The sequence below is a fragment of the Pyxicephalus adspersus genome, chromosome 1 (assembly GCF_032062135.1).
Source record: "Pyxicephalus adspersus chromosome 1, UCB_Pads_2.0, whole genome shotgun sequence".
NCBI lineage: Eukaryota > Metazoa > Chordata > Amphibia > Anura > Pyxicephalidae > Pyxicephalus > Pyxicephalus adspersus.
In genome coordinates this window covers 39,989,878-40,014,966 of record NC_092858.1, presented here as the reverse complement: position 1 = coordinate 40,014,966, position 25,089 = coordinate 39,989,878, and the positions used below count along the sequence as shown (strand labels likewise).

The 25,089-nt window shown below is 35.6% G+C and overlaps 1 protein-coding gene across 6 annotated transcripts in view; it reads right to left on the bottom strand.

Annotated features, from left to right (window-relative positions):
* Window positions 1-24,246, bottom strand: part of ARHGAP9 (Rho GTPase activating protein 9) — a 69,516-nt gene extending 45,270 nt beyond the window's left edge. Inside the window, exons 1-3 of one of the 6 annotated variants that reach the window (XM_072407449.1) lie at window positions 24,040-24,246; window positions 13,051-13,361; window positions 11,375-11,631 (exon numbers count right to left, since the gene is read on the bottom strand). In XM_072407449.1, the coding sequence (XP_072263550.1) occupies window positions 11,375-11,631; window positions 13,051-13,351 (558 nt within the window). In that variant the 5' untranslated portion in view covers window positions 13,352-13,361; window positions 24,040-24,246. Of the gene's footprint in view, window positions 1-6,750; window positions 7,008-11,374; window positions 11,632-13,050; window positions 13,362-23,981 lie in introns of those variants that run through there. The other 5 variants (XM_072407444.1, XM_072407436.1, XM_072407459.1 and 2 more) reach the window with 5 other exon arrangements.
* Between the last annotated feature and the right edge of the window lie 843 nt (window positions 24,247-25,089).

Sequence of the window (25,089 nt, the reverse complement as noted above, 5' to 3'; positions counted from 1 at the left end):
TCCTATTGTGCACAATTCTGTACATGCTGTAACAATACGATTGTTAAAATATAATCCACCAATAATGTAAACACGCTAGATACAATCATTTGAACGATGCAGGGAGTGACTTGTAAAGGAGAAAGTGTACTGCAGAACCATCCACGATCACTGAACGACTGTACACACAATAGATAGCGAATGATCGTTTGTCAATCAGATCCGCCAGGGCGGTCGTTCATTTCCAGCAAGAATCCTCATTCGTCGGCAACGTTGGTTAGTCTTTTTGCACTTTTTTTGTTACCGATTATCGGACGATTGGTCGTTAGTCGTTTGTTTCCAATGATAATTTTTGCAAGTGTGTAGGCAGCTTTATTACGTTCCTCTCTTAATCCACATAACCTTTCACAGTGTTCATTGATTGTAATCAGAAAAGTTGAGGAAAGAACTCAGTGTTTTGTTCTAAATGTAGTAGACCATGCTGGACAATCTAATATAGAGTTTAACAGAAGTCTGAGATAAGGCCTATGTGAAATTTTAGATGAAAACACACATTTTTTTATTAGATGAAATAGGATTTTAAAGTTAACTATGTTCTTTTAATCTGATTGTATGGTATTTTTTAGAATCATTAAAAACCATAATAATATACAAGTAAATCATTAGCACAATCGTCCTACCATGTAGTAACTTTTACATACTGTATATACAATGCAGTTTAATGGGCTGAGATACAACAATATGAGAATCCTTTTTTCTAGTCCCCTTTTTTTTATATACAAAACATATCAACAGAAGGCTCTTTGCTATCTCCTGCATTTGGAAACCCTCATGCCAAAAACGTCTCAACTACCAATAAAAATCTGTCTGAATGCAGAAGTATAAGTGAAATTAGGAATACTAAAAGCAGAGAGTTAGGAAATTATATAGCACAGTATGCCTTAGTAGTTGTATTTCCATCAGTTCTGTAAGGTATGCTCTGGATTCTGGCTGAATTAAACAAAACTCAGATTAAGTCAAATGTGATAAAAAATCTTATTTCTGCACTACTGCATCAGTAGCAAACAGGTTGCCTGACACTGGTCTGTGAATGAGAATGCGTAGGACTCATAGAGGATAAGACCACATACATTAGGGCAAAACCACAGTTCTTGATAAGGACAAGATTTTTGTACAACTGATACCTATTTTTTTTTAGCCAAAACAATATAGTTGCCTTATCAAAGAGTGTTTATTCTTAAAATAATAAGTAAGTCTATAAACTAAAATGTAAATAAAGCAGCATACTAGTCCTTAGATGTGGCAGCTGCTTTAGTTTTATTCTCTCAATCAAAGAACATAATAAACCAATACAGAAAAAACACAAAAAAACAATGTTATCTTTTTATGTAAACTACCTATTCAATCAGATGAACAGAGGCAGGCATATGAGTAGTCCGGCCAGTGTGAAATCTATGATTTGCACTATACTCAGAATAAAGAAATAAGCATAGCTACACAGACACAAGAGTTTTGTTATTTGCAGAATTACCAAGTAAAAATAAAGCAAAAAATCCTGAACAAGAAAGGAATACAGGCACAGCATCTAAGGAACAGGAAACTGCAATATAATACAATTATAAGGGAGGTTAGGTATGCAAATATGAGTTTGAAAAATTACCCATCAACATGAGTCAAAATTCCCAAAAAAATTCTGCCTAAGGGCTCCAGTGATGAAATTTTGGCATTGTTAAAATTTTATTCAAAGCCCCAATTCTTTTTTGTTTTAGTTTGGATATTTTTATTTTTATTTTTTTTTATTTTTAGTCTTTGCCAGTCCTCATTCTGTGCTGAATAATTGTGATGATCACACGACATGAAATTCTGCAATACCCGATTTCAGCAATAATAATAAATGGACTGACTACAGTTAGCTGCCTTTAAAAGCTCAACCCAGCCCTTATAAACAAAAACATCCGGATTTTTGATATATGTAAGAATGGTTAATAAAGTAAAACTATTATTGCCCGATTTATTAAAAAATGTGCTTTTCATGACTAAACTTCTATATTTATCATTAACCTCCCTAGTGATATATTTCTGTCTGGTTTGGATGTCTAAAACCGGTACATTGTTTTTCATTAAAATTTATTTTACAGTATATTTAGTTTGAAACACAAAATCATGTAAAAATAATAAATATATATATTTTATAAAATAATAAATATATATATATATATTTTTTTTTTATTAAAAACAAATATACTTATACTATAATATATCATAAAATAAATGTTCTTGAAAACAATGTACTGCGTTTACACATATAAATCCAATGTATTGCATTCAATACAGTTATTTTGTATTGAATGCAATACAAATGGATTTGGAATTTCCCTCTCCACCGGCAACGTACATGTACACTGTGTCTGCTGCACTGCTTTGGGATGGAAAAATGTTGCAGTGGGCATGGCTATTGGTATAATATGCCTGTAGCTTGGCAATCAGCACCTGGCCAAACCCAGTCCCAACCACTGCTTTCTGGATTGACTGACACCCTGCCACTGTGAGCTTCAGTGACTTGGAAGAGTGCATGTAGGACACAAATCAAGGAGAATTGTCTCAGTTACAGTAAATTAAGCTTTTTTTACTTTATTATTTTCAGGCATAACATATTATCTGGATTTAGCTTCTGTTTTGACTGTCATATAGAGGCCTTTAGTCACAGTTTTTTTTTAAATGTGAAGAGGGGTCAGATATGACCTAAACCGAGAACAACAAACTAATGCTTGTACCTTTCTGTCAATGGTCTGCCAAGAGATCCCACCAAACACTCATGTTCACATTTACTTTATAAGGTTTAACTACTAATGTTACGTTAATAATTCCCAACACTTCCTGTCACTGTAACACCTCTTTCCAAAACTAAAAAGAATCGAACTGTAATTTAGCCTTGAATTGTTTCTTTTTATTCCAAGTTGCTATGAAAATAATAATTTTACAATGTTTCAAAATGTTTATAAAGCATTGTAATTCCTACTGGAAAAAAAATAAACCAATTACATATTGTTTGCTGAACTTATTACATATTGTTATTTAAAACAAGAAGCAATGGATATTTATTGCAACTATTCACTAATCAAAGTTCAGAGAATTAATAGACAACTAAAAGTTTGCTGGCACAAGAGTGAGGATTTCCACACACTTAAGGAAAAATTACTGACATATCAATTATTATGCTTGTTGTAATTATACCAGGTTTCATTTACTGTATGTTGATGGACTTAATATATATAGGTATTTAAAACATGAAGCAATGGATGATTTATTTGATTTGATTTATTTATGATCTATTCACTAATTAAAGTTCAGAACATTTACGGACAACTGAAAGATGCTAAGTAAAGTTCACAAAAGTAGGAAATTCTACACACACATGAAATTTGTTTTTAAAGAGTTGTAAATATTGTTTTATATATATATATATATATATATATATATATATATATATATATTATGTTGCGTTTAATGTAACAGACCCAAAAGTGCCTAGAGACCCTTACATATCAAAAAGTGCACTTTTATTTCATTACCAGAATTTAAGAAAAAGTTCACATTTCTCAGGGTACTGATTGGCCACAATCAACATTTATAAGCATTATCTATACCAGCGGTTGCTAACCGGTGGACCGAAAACGTTAGTTGTTTGCGGCTCTGGGCAGTGCCCCCCCCTGCAGGAGAAGAACCCTGCTGGGGGGGATGCACCGATCAGAGCCACAGACCACGTCTCCTGTACAGATTGTCTCTGGACACAACCCACCCATTCTCCCATTTCAGGTTCAGACCTGCGATGGGAGAGTGGGTGGGTTCTAGTATGCTGACATCACCTCGGGGGAAGTTTCTTCCCCTTTGAGTGACACACAGCTCCCCGCGCATTTGAGGTCTGGAGTCCATGCACTTAGTGATCCATAGGTACGAAAAAGTTGGCGACCACTGATCTATATCATAGTAAATGTTTGAGTTCTGTTGAGTTTAAGTCTATTTTCATGTTTTAGAATGTGCAAAATGCAGTAATCTGTAGTAACTTTCAGATAAATTGCCATTCTCCCCAAACCTGTTAGGGCAGATTCAGATCTGCTTCTGTATCAAGTAATCCAGCCCTGGCACCGTGCCAGCCATTCAGTCACTACCACCGCAATGGTGGTTCTTAAAGAACCAGGGTCAGCACATTTGACAGCTGGTGGCAACGAGAGTTACTCTCCTGCTCACCCCCACTCTCTATGTGGCTGCCAATGGGAAAAGCTACATGTATATTCTCCCCAGAGGGAGCATTTTCCTGGCAATTAATGGGTACACTACAGAAAAATGGGAATATCATTTAGACTAAAAAAGTCCATTGCCATTAATATTGAATGCATATTCTAGATCTAATCTAAAAGCATTAGTGTGTAATGTTCACATACACAAGCTGTTTAAATGTACATATGTGCATTTTGTTGAAATATAAATTTGCATTTTTAGTTATTTACAGAAAATGGTGCATAACCGTGCAGAAAATCATGGCTGGTGGGAATAGTGGAGTGGAAGCACCCTCAGTCTCAGTACACCTTTCATGAGCCCTCAGTCCTTCAGCATTGGGCTGTAAGCATTGGGCTGGCTCAAGGAAGAAGTTATGCAAATATCAAAATATCTTGATGGGTGGATGTCAATATGGAGGAGTAGGCACTCTTAGACAGACTTTATTAGCCTGATGTTGAGCCTTAATGAAATCCAGTAAATGAAATTGGATGGACACGGACAGTTTGGTTTTGTGCAAAGAACCAAATGATAGTGGCTATCCTCCCGTAAATAAGGCAAATTGTATCTGAATTGCTTCAGTTTCTAATGTACAGTGCAAGAAGCACACTGTGTGCAGTGCAATCAGAGTAAGAAGTTTAAGTACATGATAAAATCTTGTAGATTTATGCAAGACTGAACTATGGGTTTAGCTTTAAGAAGCCAACCTTATCCAACTTGAACAACATGCTGTTTGTTTTTAAAGAAATGCTCCCATGACTGTGTCCAAATTGTCTTTAAGTGTATGCAAATCCAATGCTTGTTTCTATTTTAGGATAGAGTTAGTAAATGTTAAAACTTCTATGGTTTTAGGTTATTACTGCTATCTGTGTCCCTCCTGGGAAAATTTACACTCTTCATTTGTTCTGGTGATCATTGCAACTTGGCCAGAAAGTGACAATAAATCCAAAGTGTTACAGATGTCACCAGAATTGCACTTTGTATCCTTCCCAATGTATAAATAAGGGCATGTTAAAATTGGATTATGTTGGCAGTGTTTCCTGCTTGGTAATACTTTAAACCTTACAGCATCATTGAATGGCTATGGTAAAATGGAATGATATGTCTTTTGCGATCTAATGTCTGTACCAAATTATTGTGTCTGGAAAATGTGCAAAAGTGTGACATTTACCAGCTTCATACAGAGTGATACATACAATTAGCACTGTAACCAGGAAACAACAGATGTTTGGCAGATGGCAGATCTTCCAGTGTAACTTCCTAAATGTAATGCTTTTGATTTGATATCACATAAATGCCACCGTTACTTACAACACTGTGACGTGCTTGATGTTCAACCATTAAGGAAGTTTCATCACTGTCTGTTTCAACAATTTTTGCAATATTATCTTAACAGTCTACTACTTCATCTATAAACCACATTTTATTTGTATTATCGTATTTCAACTTCTTACATATCATTCTGATATCTGCATGTGTACTATAAAAATTCAAACATGGTGCTAGTCCAGACATTCACTAGCTGTCTTGGTGGCCTTTTGCTATCGTATATTTATTTAAAATTCAGTATATGCCATTAATTATTGCTATGCATGCCTCTTCACCTTTGTACATATTCTTTATCCTTTTTTGTATTTTAGGTGCAATCTACTGCCTAAATCTTTATTCACAGGGCAATTTCATTTTACTGTGTGCAGACACAATGAGCCGCATACAGTTTATATTACCTGATGTGTACACAATTCTAGAATATAACAGAATACTAGTCCAATTTATTACTGATTCTAGAGTTCCATTACTTGTTATATTCGTTGTGTGTACTGTATAAATCTGTTCCATACTGTACATAGTTCCATACCATTCCCTGTGTACAATTCCAAAATGCTGCCTGTATGTACAAGTAGTTTAAGTCCATTTTCAATCACAATTTCATATATTGCCTGTTAACACTTCTATTTAATTTGTTCTATACTGTTGCAGTGCATTTTAACAATCCTATTCCTGTTCCTATATTCATCCCATTGGTTATGTAGTTTCTTCCAGTGCTCATACCCCTTACCTAGTCTAACTAGTCCAGTCCATTACCAGTAAGTGTTTCCAATCTATTGTTTGTAATTATATTCTACAATTTGTGAAAATTTCTATTCCTCTGTCTGGGTCCTTTTCCAATCCAAGGCTTGGATATAATTTCATCCTACAGTATAGTCCCTGTCAAAACTTTGCATACAACTGCAATCTACTGGCTGTGTATGCTTTAGTTCTATGAATGTGTCCATATGTAATTTTTTACCCCTGTCTCATGCGCTACCTTTAGCAGTCTACCTATAATGATTTCTAACTATAGCATCTGTACCAGTATTTCTTACAAATCAAATACACCTTTTATACCACAACCGCTATTCACCTCTGCTATTAGTTGGTACCAAGTTAAAATGAAATTCATACATTCAATTAACACATTGTTAAATAAAATTCTCCCCCAAAGAGAATACTCACCAGTTCAGGCACCAAGGTCAGACATTGCTAGCAGGTACACACAGGTCTCTGCTGTACTGGATTGTACAATATATTTCCTTTTCTCTGTCCCGGAAATGTCAGTCAGCAGGCCAATGGAGTAGGTAGGTTTTATATTAGTGTACAGAGAATAATCAGATATATACCCCAATGTGCTCTCTCTCTCTATGTAATTTCCAGTGCTTGCATTTAAGTCATCTATCCACAACTAGCCTACTGTCAGCTTGCTCTGTTCTTTCTGAAAAGAGGAACTACAGTATGCTTAATTTTGCAAAGGAAGGGCTTTAAAACAACAGTCACCTCCTCCCCTGCTTTTATCTCTGTTTTTTTCCTCCACTGTCCCATTAAGCAACTGAAATGTGTTTAAACTACAGTAATCAGAAAGAAAAATAAAATAAACAGTTTTAAAATGTTTGGTAAAAGAAACTTTATGCAGACCTGGTATTACTGGGTTCAGTTTAGTACATATGAAGAGTATAGAAGATTGGCCGGTGACTCTTCTTGTGAGTTATTAAGTCGGGACACCCCTCCCCCCACCACCACATCCTCCTCTCTATTCCTTTTCTTTCCTTTTTTCTTCTTTTCCTTCTGCAAATATATATGTTTGTGCATTTGTCTTGTGTATTCTCAGGACATGTTTTCATATTGGTTTTTGTGCATTGTGTAACATGCCATTTTATTGTTATGTAAACTTTGGAATATCTCAATAAAAATAAATTTCAAAAGAAAAAAAAAAAGAAACTTAAGAATGTGGATGTTAAAGTGAATTTAAAGTCCGACTTTGAATAAATGGCGATCAGGTAGGTTCCTATTGCAGAAAAGGACAGGCAATGACCCTTCTGCAATAACCGCTGTCACATTTCATTGAGCTGCACATGCAAGATGCATGATTAACAAAATCCAACAATGGCGGCGCCCTGTGATGGAATGAGGAAAGGTGAATATTGCAGGTTTAGTTCCAGTTTAGTTCTTTTTTAGGCTGTTAAATATTCATAGCTGCACTAATAGAAAAGCAACAAAAATTGCAAAATATCAGAGAAGGGGGCAGATTGCATGTTTTTTCACATCTTTGGCAGAACAACACCAGGAAATGACAACACCAGAGGTAGAATTATCTAATTTACACAATCTGCCCATGATCAGCATTTGATTTAAAATGAAAACCAAGCTCTAGTTTAACAGATGAACCCCTAGATCTATAAAGAAGGGAAGGGGTTGTAAAAATTGGACATTAACATGGATGGAGTGGCCTGTGATATGTTTTTATGTTATGAAGATTTAAATAGTAATATCAAAAATGTGAGAATGAATTGAGGAAAGTGCCAGGTCTTAATTCCTTGGTAGCCATCACCATCTGTATTATTAATAAATGATTTCACTATAGATTATTTTGGTAACAGAAAGCAAGTGAAATAAACATTGAAAATGAATATTTATTATAAGTCTTAGTTATAGCAACACCGCCGCTTTATCACTCCATACTACAAATTGCAGAAGGCTTCGCTGAAATATTTAGGGTTATGAAATGATATATTGGCCCTGATTTATTAAAGCTCTCCTAGGCTGGAGAGGATACACTTTCATGAGTAAAGCTGGGTGATCCAGCAAACCTGAAATAGATTTCTTCAAAATAATTTTCTATTTGCAAAAAATGTTTTGAATCCTGGACCAGATCCATAGTAAGTTTGCCGGATGTGCACTGTGAGATCAGGTGTTGTATCCAGAAGGCGAAAGAAGAAAGCCGAAGTTGGCCGAAGAAGATGGTGCCAGGATGAAGACAAATAGCCGGTGAGTGTGATTTTTTTTAATTTTTAGTTTAGTTCCACTTTAACCAAGGTTTTTCTTTAATATGGTCACAAAAAAAAACAATGAAAATGTAAAAATGAAAGCAACATATAGCAACCTATCAGACTTTTTTCACTGAAGTCACTATTTTCTCCAATACTAAAAATGACTGGAGGTTTTGGAGAAGTGTCACAGTAACAAAAGTTAAGGGAAAATTCTCCAATGGAGACATCTGTTCTGATGAAACTAGGGGTAATTTCCTAACTTTTGACAGATCTCATTTTGCTTCCTGTTATAAATATTTGTAAAATCTGGATAAAAGTTGGGTGAATCGTGTTCATCATGCTTACATAGTGATGGCATAACTTTTGCCTATACAGTGTAGCTGGGATTTTAAGTTTTAATTTAAGCTGTTGCCATTTTAGCTATACTGTCAACCCTTTTAAGTTTAATGCTGAGCTGTTGGGTTTATTTTTAAAAGTAGCAAAAGGAAGTCTAATCTACACACCAAGGCAGAATTAGAGAGAGAGAGATTGAAAGAGAGAATACCTAAAACACAATCATTATGGAGCAGTTTAAATTAGTATGTAAAATATTGTCTAACCATCACAAATGTGGAAGTTCAAGAAAAATTTGCACTTTAGTGAAAGCTTTAGTGAAAGTGTATTTTTAGGCAAAATATTTTCCTTTAAATAGGCACAGATTATGGAAGAATTAGATCTTATTTTTTAAGTAAATTATAAAAAAAATGCTGTTTGCGTTTCCATTGGGGTGATTCACCACTCTGTACTGGTCAAATCCAAAATTTTAGAGAAGTACCCCAGTAGGAAGTGAGAGGAAATTTCGAAGGTGCAAACTCGGGGGTCCTCATGAGTCCTATTTTTCGTACCATTATTTCTCTTTTAACATAACAGCATAATTGTGAATGCTTAAACACACCCTAATTATAGAACTCTCATTTTTTGGGGCTGCTCCAAACTTGTTACAACTTATCAATACAAGATTTGAAAACACTTGACTTCTTTAAGGTAAGACATTAATGGTTATGCCACAAAATAGTAATTTATAGGAAACTTTAATAGCTTTGGGGCAACATTAGGATTTTTATACATTTATATGTTTTATAATTGTTGTGATATATCTGACTTTTATTCAACATAACTAGCTTTGCAACTGTATTTTCTAATTCAAAACTGGTACTGAACCTTCTAATAAACTCTGATGACTCATTACAGTATTGTAAATGCAAAACGTCTTTTGGCACAGTTGATAGCTAAAATAGCTGAATATACAAAAAGGAGACCAATGTTTCACCCACTTTTAGCATGAAAGAATGGAAATACTGATATGAAATATTTTATTTTTATCTCAAAAACATGTGTACTTCTTCTATTTTTAGTAATTATTATAACAAAGAAAATATGAACAATACAAACAAATCCACAAGACTACAGTATTGTGTGCCCAAAACAATCATCACCTCAATAGAATTACAAGACCCAACATACTCAGAGAATATAAGTGTATACCGGCAAGCAATGAGCTAGCAGAGCCTAAATGATCTTGCAAATTGACTTTCACCAATCATTGGTTCAGATATCTGTATCAGATTCAATTCTAAAGGTTGTAGATTACAAGGTATCATGCCCAGAGTAATATTCACCTAAAGTCTATAAAGAAGAATTGTACATTGACTACACATCTGAAAGAAATCTAGGCTGCAGTACTGAAAGGTACAGAATTTTAAAGTTTCCTCATGCTAGAAACTGGTAAAACAAATACTGAAAAATGGACTTTGTTGAGTGTAAATAGCAATCAATGTGGATGAACCTGTTTGTCAGCTTTCATGAGAACAAATAAAAGTGTTCAGAAAAGGAAGTGACCGTAAACATATGGATTGATAACATTTTATGAGGACTGGCCCAATAAAGAAAGCAGTCATTTTAACCTAATTCGGTATATTATTGTGAAAGTGACCTGTGAATTGACTTAGCTGTGGTGATGTGGTGTCCCTTTACAATATCTAATTTGGCTGACATTTTGCTTTATTATTGTCACTGGATCCTGAAGATACCAATGTATGGTGTATAATTTAGGGAAAAGTTTTCATAACCAGAGTTTAGGCTTGCATCTGGCCCTTTTTAAGGTAGTGGGTTTAATTCTGTGGCCAGCTTACAGTTCTTTCATTGGGCCTGATTTATCAAAACTCTCCAAGGCTGGATAGGATACATTTTCAATTAAGCTGGGTGATCCAGCAAACCTGGAATGGATTTAGTCCAGAATTAAAAACATTTGCTATCAAATAGGAAATTACTTTTAGGAAATAAATTTCAGGTTTTTGCTGGATCACCCAGCTTCACTGACGAAAGTGTATACTCTCCAGCCTTGGAGAGCTTTAAAATACTACAGGAGATGATTAAAGACTGTAAACATTCTGTAGAAGATAGAGACTGCAGACATGCTATGGACCTTTTTGAAGACTGAAGACATACAAGTATGAGAGACAGTCATAGACTTGTAATGCTACATGAGACTTCTAGCAATCACTGCTATTACAGTCCCCTACAAATCTCTTCTTCTACATTTATGTTCCTTGTTAGAATAATTACACCCCATTACAAATTACTTGTGCCACATTTGATATTTCTTAGAATGTTGTCCTTCCCATCCTGGGAAAACATAGAGCAATGAAAACTTAACAACAGTTGTTCCAATTTCTTAACATATACAAAACTCAAAAAAAAGTTTTTACCATGTCTAGACCTCATGTAAATGACACAATCTAAACATAAAGTATAAATACATTGTAATAATGGCTCACCTTTTCAGAAACACATTTGTGGAATTGTGATGACTGCTTCTCAATTTTGGGGAACTGCCCATGCCACGAAGAACTGAGAGAGAAGCTGGCAGACTTCTTATGAGCCCTTGTCAAGGTATTGGATAGAACTTGCTTCTCTGCATCCTTTTGTGGAAAGTGTTCACAATTCTCCTTAACATAGTAATGTTCCTCCATTAGAGACGGTGCAAAACAGGAAACCAACAGGTTATCCTGGGATCTGTGAAACAGTTTTGTTCCTAGAAAGAAAAATACTTATAAATAGAACAGAATTGTTTATTTTACATATATATCAGGAATCATTAATAATGTAGTTAATAATATCCCATGATTATCTGGGCACTATCCATCCTAGCCCAAACCACCATTTTTGTTTCTATGTTCTGTGCTTCTACATTGCTAAGCTGTTAGCTGTAGCAGCCTTTGTCAACCAGAGTTCTGAGAAACCCCAGGGTTCATTCAGGAGTTGCTAGGGGCTCCTCCAACTGTTCTGGGGCCAACACGACTTGATAGAGCCAGCTGCATAACAGCAATGATCCACTTTGTAGTTTATGAGAGTGGTATTCTAGCAAACACTGTGAGGATGAATATTCTTTGTGTTGGCTACAAATGTAGTATTAATTTAGTATTAGTAGTATTAAAGTATTAGTTTATGCCAGGAGTGGATATGTCTCTTAACTCAAGATTTTCAAAAGGTATGCCAACCCCTTGGCTATAACAAAATATATAGAGAAAAAAGAAGAGCTAAGGAAAAAGTGGGTTAAGGCTAAGCATAAATATATTGCAATATAGTGACATTAACAAATTATGTGATTACAATAAATTCAATATTAACAAATGTATTTGGTGTAGTCCATGCCCAACTGCTTATTGTGGGGTTTTAGGACAGTATACTAAACAATCACCTCCTGAAATATATTAAAAGTCTATAGTTCACAGGGATGTGGTAAGGTACATAAAGCACATAAAGTCTGGCCTTGAATCCCAACATGTTTCATTAGGCTTCCTCGGGGGAGCATGAGACAATAAATGATACTGGTAAAAAAAAATGTATGAAGAAAACATTTATAGACTAAATCTACACCAGATGTAGTAAATGTAATAAATACATAATATAACAATATATACCAAAATATTACATACCAAATTATAATAAGTAATCATATATAAAAAAAACAGCTATGGAGAGGGAGTTATGAATAGAGATAAAGTCAGTGTACATTGCGAAAAGTGAAAGGAATGGTTGTCCAATTATAGCATGTATACAGTATTCCAATTATAAGCTGTATATAGCAATGCAAAAGACTGTTCCAACAACAACCTCAAAATCATTGTTTTAAGGAGAGCTTCCCCAAAACTCCAAGGGTTTCGTTGGAACTAAAAATTATATTAAGTCCTTATTAGGTCCTTCAAGGGTAAAAAGGCTGAGAAAGGCTGATCTAAAACAAATTGTGTTTACATTGAAACTCCAATTTCTCTTTAAACAGTGAAATTCTAAATTTGTTTTGTAAATGCTTGCTAAATTGTATAATGACTAGACCAGGTATTATCAGGAAAATCAAACAATGCCCCTTAAACACTCGCCACTGATGGGTACTTGTTATTCGGTATTTTTCTCCAATGCTTTTGTGTTGGGATGTAGGAAAAGGGAATATTACCTATGCTTCCTTTTTCTTTGTTATTGTATCTCACGCTTCTCCGACCTATCAGCTCATTGACATAATAGGTGGGTACTTGGAATGGCTTTGTGCTTTCACTATCTCCAATTTTCCTGGCCTGCCACCAATCTTTATTCAGTTTATTCAGCAATACCAGAACATCTCCTTCAGTCAGACCAACTGTGCTCCCATCAGGAACCTTGAATGTATGGCTGCTGGTAACCTTAAGGATCACAGGCTTTGTGGCAGGTTGTGACCTTCTCCAGTTGCGGCCTTCCAGTGTCCAAAGCCCAGAGAACATTTCAGGAAGCCTAAAAAAGGTTCAATAGGTTAATAATGGCTTAGCAATTAATGCATCATTTAGGTGGATGATTTTACTATTAATGTGAGCAAAATATTCACAGTTACCCTCAAAGCAACACATGTTAGAATGACATGTTACTAATGTTATTTTAAGTACAAAAATGTTTTATTTTCTCAATAACTACTTTCCTAAAGCCTAGACAAACATGACATGGGCCAAAGCACTAAAAGAATTTTTGGTATTTCACATTATTGTAGAAAGTCAATTGTGGAAAAGCAAAGCACAACCAGGAAGCAGAGCCTGTATATATAATAAGGATATAAGACTATCTACAAGTGCATATAAAATGATACACATAAACGAGGCTTTTATATACAACTATAAAATTTACATATATTTGTTCTCTTCTAATTTAATTATCACAGTTGAAAATTAACAAGCAGATCAGTGACTTTGCTTTAATCTAGAACAGTTAAACTAATGACCCATACTGTTGAGTAAACAGCAAAGAGGTTCCATACTCATGTCAGAGTTCTCCCCTCCTGTGAGTATGTTCACAGTGTAGGACTGAGAGTCATGTGCAAGGCAATATAGCATAGAATGATTCAGAGTGGTAAATTACTTTCTCCAATGATATGTAACAAGAGCACAAACTAATAAAATACAGATTTGGGAACTTTTACTAGCTGTCATCATTCACTTGTCTCAAGACACTTAGGCTACGTACACATGTCAGATGATTCTCATCCGAGTCGAGCCTCAGAATCTGACATGTGTACAGCAGTCGTGGTTCATAGATCCGACCTTGCAAATCCACAAACAACAGAAGGTGAACGACCACAATGGAAGTGAAGGGGAGAGAGCACAGCAGGGTGCTGCTTGCTTGAACCCCCCCACCCTCTATAGAGCAGAACTGTGGTTGTTCATTCATCTTTCGGTCTTTTGTTATTGTTGGAAACAATGGTAAAAGTTTGTTTACAACGACAAAAATCTAACGTGTACAGCCTTACAGTCTAGACCAGTGTTTCTCAACCAAGGTTGCATTGAATGCTAGGGTTCCTTCAGATAATGTTAGGGCTTCCTTGAAAATGAGCAATTTCTGCCTCTCAGGTCAATTTAAATGACAAGAATGATCATTTTGGCTATATGTAAGGGTGACAATCCTCCCACTGACCTGGAATGTATGAGTTATTCCTCCTACTAACCACTTTACTACTATATTATGACCTTTATATACAGCAGTAGGGGTCCCCTGAAGGGTATTTCAATATATATTATATAAAAATAGGTGGTCTGGCTTTTATGTTTGTTTGTTTTTTTTTTTTTAACTTTAACCATTCTGTATAACATTTAAGCATTCTTTATGAGTATATATATATTTATATATATATATATATATATGAATATATGTAATGATGTATGAAGGAAACAGAACACAAAACACCAGCATTCCAACATACAGGATTCTAGTTCAGTTTTGAAATGTTGATGACTTTGTGTTCTTTTCACACAAATTATACATGGCGCCATCCGTGGTTGCTGTTTCAAGCACCCTTCCTCAATACCAATGTTTGCTGTAAGGAGTACATTACTATGGTAAATATTGATGTATAAAATGGAAACATGCATTGAAACACCTTGGTGGTTATTTATTAAGGGAATTTAAGCTGTTCACTTATCAAGGTGAAGTATCACTATGCAAGGGATAATTCATTTTGCAAAGGAAACCTCATCACAAGCAAGGGAATTTAAACAACAGGATTTTCCCTTGCACATGATTGAATGGTTAATGTTAACATGCTTCATCTAATTTACTAAGCCAATGAAAAAAAAGGAAAAAAGATATTTCTTTACAAGTGATTGTATACAGTGTGATTGTATAACTCTTTTAAATATATCTATTCAATTTACCAAGAAACACAAGGAGAATACAAGTCAAAAGCAAGCAAAGACAAAAAAGAATCTCCCATTTTTACATGACAAAATAAAGTCATACAGTAAATGAGGGCTGAAATGAGAAGCGAAAGTGATGCATTGGGTACCGGAAATAGTCTGCTAGCATTAGCAGATCATTGAGAAGGGTCACTATATTTCCATTCCAAGTATTCTGCCACATTGTTCATAAGATCCCAAGGGCCTGAAGAGAGCATGAAACTCCTAGAAACTCCTAATATAAAGAGAGTGGTTAGCAAAGTAAAAAGTAAAGAGATGGAAGGGGGTGCGTGAGCAATATTTGATGGGGAAAAGAGGATAATCAGGGTGGGTAGGGAAGACTGGGTCCCATTTAACTTGATCAAAGCAGAAGTGCAATTCTACCTAAACAGTGGGACATTACAAAGTTAGTAAAGTGGTATCAAAATCCCCAAGAAGGTAAGGAGTGATCACGGAGAATAACCACTGGTTTTCGATTAATGAAATATCCGGTTGACCTTCTGTTTGACATGGGTAGTGGTTGGAGAACCCAACCACAAGGCCTTTGCAAGAGTTTATTTTGTAGCTGTGATTATGAAAGTTAGGAGCCTTCTCTGTTGTTTATTACATCATGTGGCTTAAGGAGCAACAGGACCTTAAATGGATCTTTCTGAATTCTCCCAACTAGGAGGAATACCAATTGCTATACACCTGTTCAGAAATATTTGTTTCATGGGCACTCCACCAAATATGAAACAACCCATTGACCCACAGCTGGCAGTGTTTACTTCTTGTTTATTTCTACCATACCTCACATTGTTCCTCTACACAAGTCAAAGGGAATTTACTGAGAATGCCAGACTGATGAATGGTAAACAGATCTCAAGTGGCTCCCATCCTTTTAAATACAGTAGCAGTACTGGAACCCTACCTAGCATTAATCTACAGAAACAAAGCATAGCATACACAAGCATCAAATATGCCATTCAGGTTTTTCAGTTTTTTTTTTTAATGCAATATGGAAGCTATATAGAAAGGTAGAAATATCAATATTTGAAGTAAATTCGAGAGTCAATGTACCAAAAAATCATGCTTTGTTTGAAGATTCATAAATAGAACGTCAAATCTGGTTAAAACAGACTACAAAGGGTATCTATGAAAATCCATATGCTACATTCTTGCTTGGAATTTGTGTGTCATATACTGCATGCTGTGTTTTTATTGTATATGTCATACAGCCAGTCTGTCCACCCCAGGGACTTACAGGACACCTAGCGGATAGATGTAATATTAAGCAAATGTGTTTCCCTGCTCACCATTTACTAGGCTTCAGAGGGTCTAATAAAAAGAGCCCATGATGGTTCATTACTACTTTTCTTTACAAGCAATAAAATGCCTGATCCTCATAGGCATTGCTCAGATTGGGAGCCTCATGTGCAAACTCTAAAATTTGTAAAATCTCAAAATCTACTGGTTGCCTTATTTATTGCAGGGTTGAATTTCATAATATTACAAATTATTTATATAGCACCATCATTATTACACAGTACTGTACAAAGTCCATTGTCATGTCACTAACTGTCCCTCAAAGGGCTCACAATCTAATGTGCCTACCATGGACATATGTCTTTAAAACAGTCTATGGTCTCTTTGGGGGGAAAGTTAATTAACCATATTTTGAAATGTAGAAAGAATCCAGAGGAAACCCATACAGATAGTGCCCTGGCTGAGATTTGAACCTGGGAACCAACACTGCGATGGCCAGAGTGCTAACCTCTGAGCCACCATGCCACCATGCCACCCATGCTTCATATTGCACACTAAGCTTCACAAATTTCAGGTGAATTATGCAGCTGATTACATTTCACCCTGAACTATTTATGTAAAGAAACTGAAATGCTAATCAGAAAAAATTAGAAAACTAAACAGTTATTTTAATATAATTAAGGATTTATTTTCTTAATCGTAACATGTCACTATAAAAGTATGCATATATATAAAACCTCACAAATTAGCTCATTCTGACTAGCGCTGTTGTTCGTGTATTACCCTGGTATAATGCTCCCTTGTCAAGGCACTTTGACATACTATTGGTATATATTACTGACAAGTAATATTGTGTTTTATATTCAGATACTGATAGTTTTAATTATTGAAATATTTATTATAAGCAAATGTACTATTTAGAGTCGCAGCTTTTTCTAAATTTTCCCTGACTTTGTGGTCTACTAAAAGTCTTGCCAACCCTTCTGGAAATGTTCTTAGGACGTCAATGGTTATATGTATGATGGAAGTACAATACAACCACAATGCCTTCACTAATGGTAGGAGTGGAAGTACAGAATGGAAGTTCCTGGTATTGATTACAGTATTCTACTTGAGGCAATATGAGAGTACAATGCATGGCTACCACCATTCACATAATTGTTGTGACAAAACCATCTACTAGTACTTCCCTACGAAATGATGATTTTTAAACTGTTCCTCTTCTAGTTTCTTGATTACAAAGGGTGATTCACTAATTGGGGATTTTTATACTTCTGTTTTATTTATATGGAATACATTTTGTCATTAGTTTTGGAGAGAGTGAGGAAGGCATAGACAACCCCCCTTAAAGGCATTATTGCTACCCTATTCTAGGGAGCTTTCCCTGTACTATTGGTCTCGGTGAAAATGTCACTCTCTGGTACACAAATATTAGGAAATCCAAAAACTTTGAGTAATTGCAGGGAAAGGAGGTGAGTCAAAATCTTTCAATGGAGAATTCCTATTTGAAGATACCTTTTAAAGACAAGGTGGGGTATCTTGGAACTACTTGCTATATCTATGGGACAAAAATCCAAAAAAATTCCCTGCTATGACACACAAAAAGAAAGCAAAACCTTAAAGGCGTATATGTCTTAACCTATACCTACTCTATGTAAATCAAGAAGACAGTATTAAATTCACTTTATTAAAATGCTTATACAAATGATTATTATTACATATTATAGAAAAGTCAAATTAGAAAAATTATATTGATATTTAATTATATTGTTAAAAATTTTTGTACAGAAGGAGTATGTAAATATCAAGACTGGGTCATAATCACAAAATAAAACTAAACAAATTCATAGGCTTGATGTATTCCTTCTCATTTGCAATGGAATTTATTTTACCGTAATGTTGTGTTTTAGTGCCTTTTAATTTGCCTTTTTTTGCGTTGAGTTCTATGAAGCACAATTTTGACTTATTATGGCAGACAGTATTCTAATGTGAACACATCCATCACAAGTTTAAAAGAGAGAGTGCTCCTACCTTCCTGTTACTTATGTAAACTGCACAGGTTATTTCAGGCCTTTATAATGAAGGTGAGGCGCCCACGCATTGCCTACCGCGCCCTGGCTGCAGCTAAATCCAGGGGTGGGATGAGAGTCCCTGACCTGATGTTGTACTATAAAGCCTCTGTACTTGTTCGCATGATCGACTGGTTTAATATTAGGGAATTGAAAAATTGGGTTCCTATAGAAGAACATCTCTCTCATCTCTCTCCTTTTCGTCTCTATGTCTCCCAGCAGGTAGTAAGATGGCTCCTTGGTTTGAGTACAAGCAAATTGTTTCCTTTGTATTTTCTATTCCTGATACCACTGGGTTGACTAGGAATTTTACAGGGTTCAAAGAATTGCTGAGGTCTCCTGATCACCCTAGGCATGTAATTTCTCAATTATACAGTCTTCTGGCCAAGGGTATGGTATCCAACACCCCAGTTTATACGAGGTATTGGGAAATGGAGCTAGGAGTAGATATACCAGCTGAGGACTGGGAAAAATCCTTTATTCTATCACAAATTAACTCTTACTTGCAAAGCTCAAGAGACCAATTAAAGGATCTTGTCCAGATGGTACCTGTGTCTGGTGGAGCTCCACTGCATATCGCCTGTTAACTCAGACACCTGTTGGCGCTGTTCTGCCTCCATGTTACATGTATGGTGGGAATGCCCAGCTATACTTGGCTTTTGGAACACAATCATCTAGTTGTTTAACGACTGTACAGGCTCTCACATCCCTAATAATCCTCAAGTGGTCCTTTTATCTATGGTCCCAGGTTTGATTAAGTCCATTAAAAAAGAACTGCTCCGCCATTTTCTTACAGCTGCCAGAGTAATTATACCCAGACATTGGAAACAAACAGTGGTTCCTACCATTAAAGAAAGGCTGGCTGAAATGGAGAAAATTAGGCACTTGGAACAATTGGTTGCGGAAGATGATGATAAATTTGAACTGGGCTGGGCTGCCATAAAGAATCGCCTCAGTCTCTCAGGAACACAACCTAGATTTGAACTACCATCAATACTTTGCTTTATCCTTCTTCCTCCCCTGCTTTCTCCATTCCCTCTCATCACCGTTTTTCCTACTTTTGTTTTTTGTCTTGTTTGTGTTTAATTTCCTTTGATAAGGTACATTCGGGTTTGAGTATTGTATTTTGATTCCCCCTTTGGCTGGGGAGGAGGGTCTGTGAGTACTATTTCTGCTTTGTATACTCAAGTTGTAACATCCCTTTTTCTGTGACTCATATTTTTTACACGTCCTGCACTGTACTCAAACTCCTGTTTTAGATATTGCTACGAGGTTTTCTCATCAGCTTCTGCGGGTAGACTGTTTCCCTGAAATGTAGCACTTTGTTCACGGTGTCATGTCCATTAGTGAACTGTTTTGTTGTGTGTTTTCTTTTTGTACCTGTGTTTTCTTTAAACTAATAAACATATATTTGACAAAAAGGGAGAGCGCATTTTACATTTAATGACAGAGACATGCAAATCATTTCTTAGAGAGATGGATTTTGCTTGGACAAAAAGGGATTTCAACCATTACAATGGAGGACTACTTAACAGTCTGAACATAGGTCTACTTTACAATGACATGTACAGCAGTGTTACACTAGGCTCAAGTATGACATTGTTCACAGGAAGAAGTCATTGTTGAGCAAGTTGCAAACGTACAGCTGACATGAACGCCTTCACTGTTTCCTGTAGCAGTGATGATGAGTTTTTTAGGGTTTCCTCTTCTTACACCTTCCTCGTTACATTCACAAACTATTGTAAACTACCAATAAGTATCTGTGGTTCATACTGACCGAGGTACCAGTGCTTATACCAATTTGAAGACCACTGCAGAGAAGTTATGCAGGGGGTATTCTTCCAATTAGTGCATGCAAACAAATATAAGGTTGGCTCTTAAGGCAAATTCGACAGATCATTTGAGAAAAAGAAACAGGATACACTGTAATGCTCTAATGAAACACAAAAATAGCAAGTTTGGTCTTGCTTCAGTAAGAATGGGAACCCCTTTTACCTACAAACCCAACCTTCTATTATCCCATGCATTAACATTTACCATTGGTTGGTTTAGCATTGTTGAACTATGCACCCCTACATAAATGCTGGTGTATATTGAGCACCTGTTGTGGGTCAACTGACTGACATTACTGGTCTGCCCCCAATTATTGTATAATATTATTTGTAGAAAAATCAATTAGGTTTCTAAAGATAACGTGTGTTGGAGGAATATATAGCTGCCTGCTGCCATTCTAATATCCTAGCTGTTAAAATGAATTTTAATTAAGTCAAAAGCCATGAAGGCTTTAAAATGCCGCCTGTGGATAATTTTCTTTTTCCAGGGTGCAACACTATTTCAAGGCACAAGGCCTGACATATTTTGACGCTATTTATTGAATACAGTCTTGTCATTTAAATTTCACCAACGAACTGTAACTTATTTTTGTATTTTATGCACTAAAATGTAATTATTTACTGAATAAACTAGTTTGATAAACAGTTTTGCACATCATGTGGCAAAAACATTTTTTTTCTGCATATCCTTTGCATCAAAAAAATATATAATGGTGGGCAATTTTTTGGGACCAATTTTCAAGCCAAAATGCACATTTTAACTTGAACTCAGCATTCTGAAGGAGTCAGAGTCAGAGCTTTTTTTTGTCCAGTGCTGTCAGCCTAAGGCTTTGTACACAGGCTAGATGAAAGATGAATGAACGAGCACTGTACATACAGAACCATTGTGTTCTTTGGAGAGGGGAGGGATTGCAGTTGCAGTTGTTCTTCTTCTGTCATTCATGGATCCATCCTGGTGGACAGGCCACTGTACATGTCGGATTCTCGTCAGCTGAGACCTGACACATCTGGCGTGTGTACATAGCCTTACAAAGGAAATGTGTTTCCAACATATGGTATATGTCCTTGATCAGACAGTATCATAATAATGGTGCATGCAAACATAGTACATTTTTAAGAATTACAAATTCTCTTCTATCCCTAAAATTTGCAACCTAAACAGACTAAACAGTTTTGTTATTAATATACAAATTATAGTCAAATACCAACACCTAATCCCTATTACAGCAGCTCTGCTTAATAAATTGGGATCATAGCTGTCAAACCAACATTAGATCTATGTAGTGACATCTATGGGGTGCACTCAGCTGGGAAAGACTCTAAGGAGTGTAAGGTCCATCCTAGGTTTATAACTGATAAAACATATATGTATATTATATAGTAAAATGTAGTTGGTGTAACTTTTTTTCTTTGCTTCTATTTGCTTTTTCATGATTGCTAGGCTCCAATGCCACCATTTTACACCCTGCACTGTGCTTTTTAGTTGGAATGAGGTTTTGCTGGTAGTTTGTGTAGTTCTATTACCTTCAAATATAACACAGGCTGCATTTACCAAAATCTTTACCTTTTGCTTTATCAGTCAACAGCAATTAAATCCAAAGCCCATTTTTTTGTTTTATTTTTTAGTTTTGGATAATTAAGGAAGAGTTAAAACTCCCTACAATTTATTTTTTATGTCTATGTGCTATTTAGGAAATGCTGTTTACAGGAACACAATAAATGGTGAAAGAAAATCTCACCCCTTAGAAAGTTGATCTTGGAACTGGTCTCTCAAATGGAAGATTTCCCCTTAGCTATTGTTCACACTCTAACATTTTGAATTTTCCCTTATTTTCTTTCCCACTGACAATAATGTTCAGTGCAAATAGAGTGGTAAGTGACCCCAATAGAAATACAATGACCACTAAAAACTGGACAAACAATCCATCCTCTATCACTTTATCCAAGGGTAAGGAAACAAAAATCCTAGACATTAAAATATTTAGGATAATCAATTCCCAGTCGTTACCCCAGATGAATATTTTTTGTTCAATGTTTCCTAATGATGGAATCATGATATTACCAGGTCCAAGATACTCTGCAAATCTACCAGGTTTGTGTAAGGTTCTTTGTCAACTTAAATTGTATGGTGTGCAATTTGCAAAACAACAATTTCTCTGAGAGTAGCAGCTCAATAAATCTGATTTTTAGGTATTTTGAAAAGGTTATATTGCACATCAACATCATTTTGTTGTAAAGATCAGGTAACCATAAATGTTTATCATCATTTCTTGTTATTTTATCTAGTACCCCTGACTTATAGACTGAACTACCTGACCTCAATAAACTTCCATCGGGTCACATTTTAGGAGCTACTTATGCTAAAATTATTATTAATACTATTATTATTATTAAACAGGATTTATATAGGGCCAACATATTACGCAGCGCTGTACATTAAATAGGGGTTGCAAATGACAGACAGATACAGACAGTGACACAGGAGGAGAGGACCCTGCCCCGAAGAGCTTACAATCCAGAACTACCTTCAAATACCTCCTAAAGTTTACATAACATGTATATTATACAAAATGTACTTTATATACTAGCTATATGTGCATTTTGTACACAGATGCATTTTCCTTTCAAAAAAAGACAAAATACAGAGGCTATCTTTGGCAGCTCTACTGCTATGCACTTTCTGACTAATTGTAGATTATTGATACCATACAATAGAAATCCTTATCTGTAAGCATGTTCCAGGTAGGTGATTAAAGATATTAAAGTGAGAACCACTTTACCAGTTAGGTAACTAGCATTTTCAGAAGTAGTTAGAAATGGCAATCTCCTCGTTATCAGCACAGGTGTCCTTTAGGTGTATCTAAAGCCTTTTTTTTTTCATTTTGAATGAGTGGTTAGGGTTTACAACCTCTGTCTGGTTTTATCTGTTTCCCTGCTGCAGAAACAAATCCTTTCTGATTGTCCTGGTAACCCTTGTCACTAGAACTGAAAGTGAAGGAAAATCCAAAATGGAACAAAGGTGGGAAAACTTGCTCCAGTGACAACTATCTGAAACTACCTTTACCTGTTGTATCTACAAGACAGGATGTGAAATAAAAGATTTGCAATGGGACACAGATTGCAAAAAAAAAACCTAACAAGGATTTTAGCAATATGCTAATACACCAAAAATAATAATAAAAAGGTTCAGATAAATTTTAAGCTTTTGAAATACAATATTCTGTAAAACAATTGGTAACCAATCTGAAATCAACTTAGTTAGTTTTAACTTATTTGTATTTGTTGTAAAAAAAAGTCAGCACAGAATTGGAAATTACATTCTTTGATTAAATAATGAAAACAGATAAGTATTGTTTGTTAAAAGAATAAAATCACATCCCGTTAAATGGTAAAATGGAGAAGTTACACACAAGTGTGTAGCCTGAGAGTTGCGAATTTAACTAATGTAATATATTGATGTTTTTTATTTCCTTAGTAAGGTATATTCTGACATTCTATAGATCTTTGTTCAAATAAATTCAGCTGTACAGAGATTATTAAGTAACTTACCAGCTGATGCCATCCAAAGCCCTAATAGTTTGTAGGGTCCAAGATATTTGTCACTTACCAAAGTTAAGCCAGAGAGATAGAGGAAATAAAATGCGTCAGCACAAGATGATTTTCATGGTTGCTGTGTTTTGTAGAACTCCTCTGAATTATGATGGAGAAACAGTGCTTTGTGTGTATGTGAGGCTTAGGTTTTTACAGCAGATCTCACCACCAGGCACGGAGGGGAAAGAACACGCTCTGTATAAGAGAGATAGGCTTCTGTGAAGTGACAATCATCACCACTTCCTGTCTGTAATATAGTCTCTCTTTGCTTCTGCTGTTCTTTTAAGTTCATCATCCACACCCTCTCTAAAATTCACCTGCATCCCCAACACATGTATTTTTTTTTTTTTTTTTGTACTTACAGAGATAGTGCCAAAGGTAAATGCAAGATCCTGCATGTGAATATGCCACCGCTGTAAGCTTTATACTTTAATATAAAAAGGATGGTACAATTTTTCAAAGTTGATTTATCATTCAGCAGAATTTATAACTGCTCAGTACCTCCAGCGAGATGTTCTCAAGCTACTTCTTAGTTCTATGTTAACATGAAACTTTGTTATACAACACTGGTTTTTTACCGTCCAATAAGGATACAAAGAGTTTTTAAGCCCAGCTAAATTATTTTTTTTCTTTTCTAATGCCCCCTTTAAAAAAAAATTAATTAAGATGCTTAGACTGCAATACTTACCCTCATTTCGAAACTATCGATCACAGTATCTCTTTTAGATCTCAAGATCCCCTCTTTCTGTTGGGTGAAATAATGACTAGCGTCATGCAGCCCATGAGGTCTCAGAGCTTTGCCTCCAAAGTACTGCATCCGGCACTCACTATCCTGATACAAAGGCCTGATTTATTAAAGCTCTCCAAGGCTGGAGACGATACACTTTCATCAGTGAAGCTGGGTAATCCAGCAAACTTGGGATGGATCTGGTCCGGGATTTAAAACATTTGCTAGCAAATAACATGAAGCAATCCATCCAGGTTTGCTGGATCACCCAGCTTTACTGATGAACGTGTATCCTCTCCAGCCTTGGAGAGCTTTAATAAATCAGGCCCAACGAGTGAC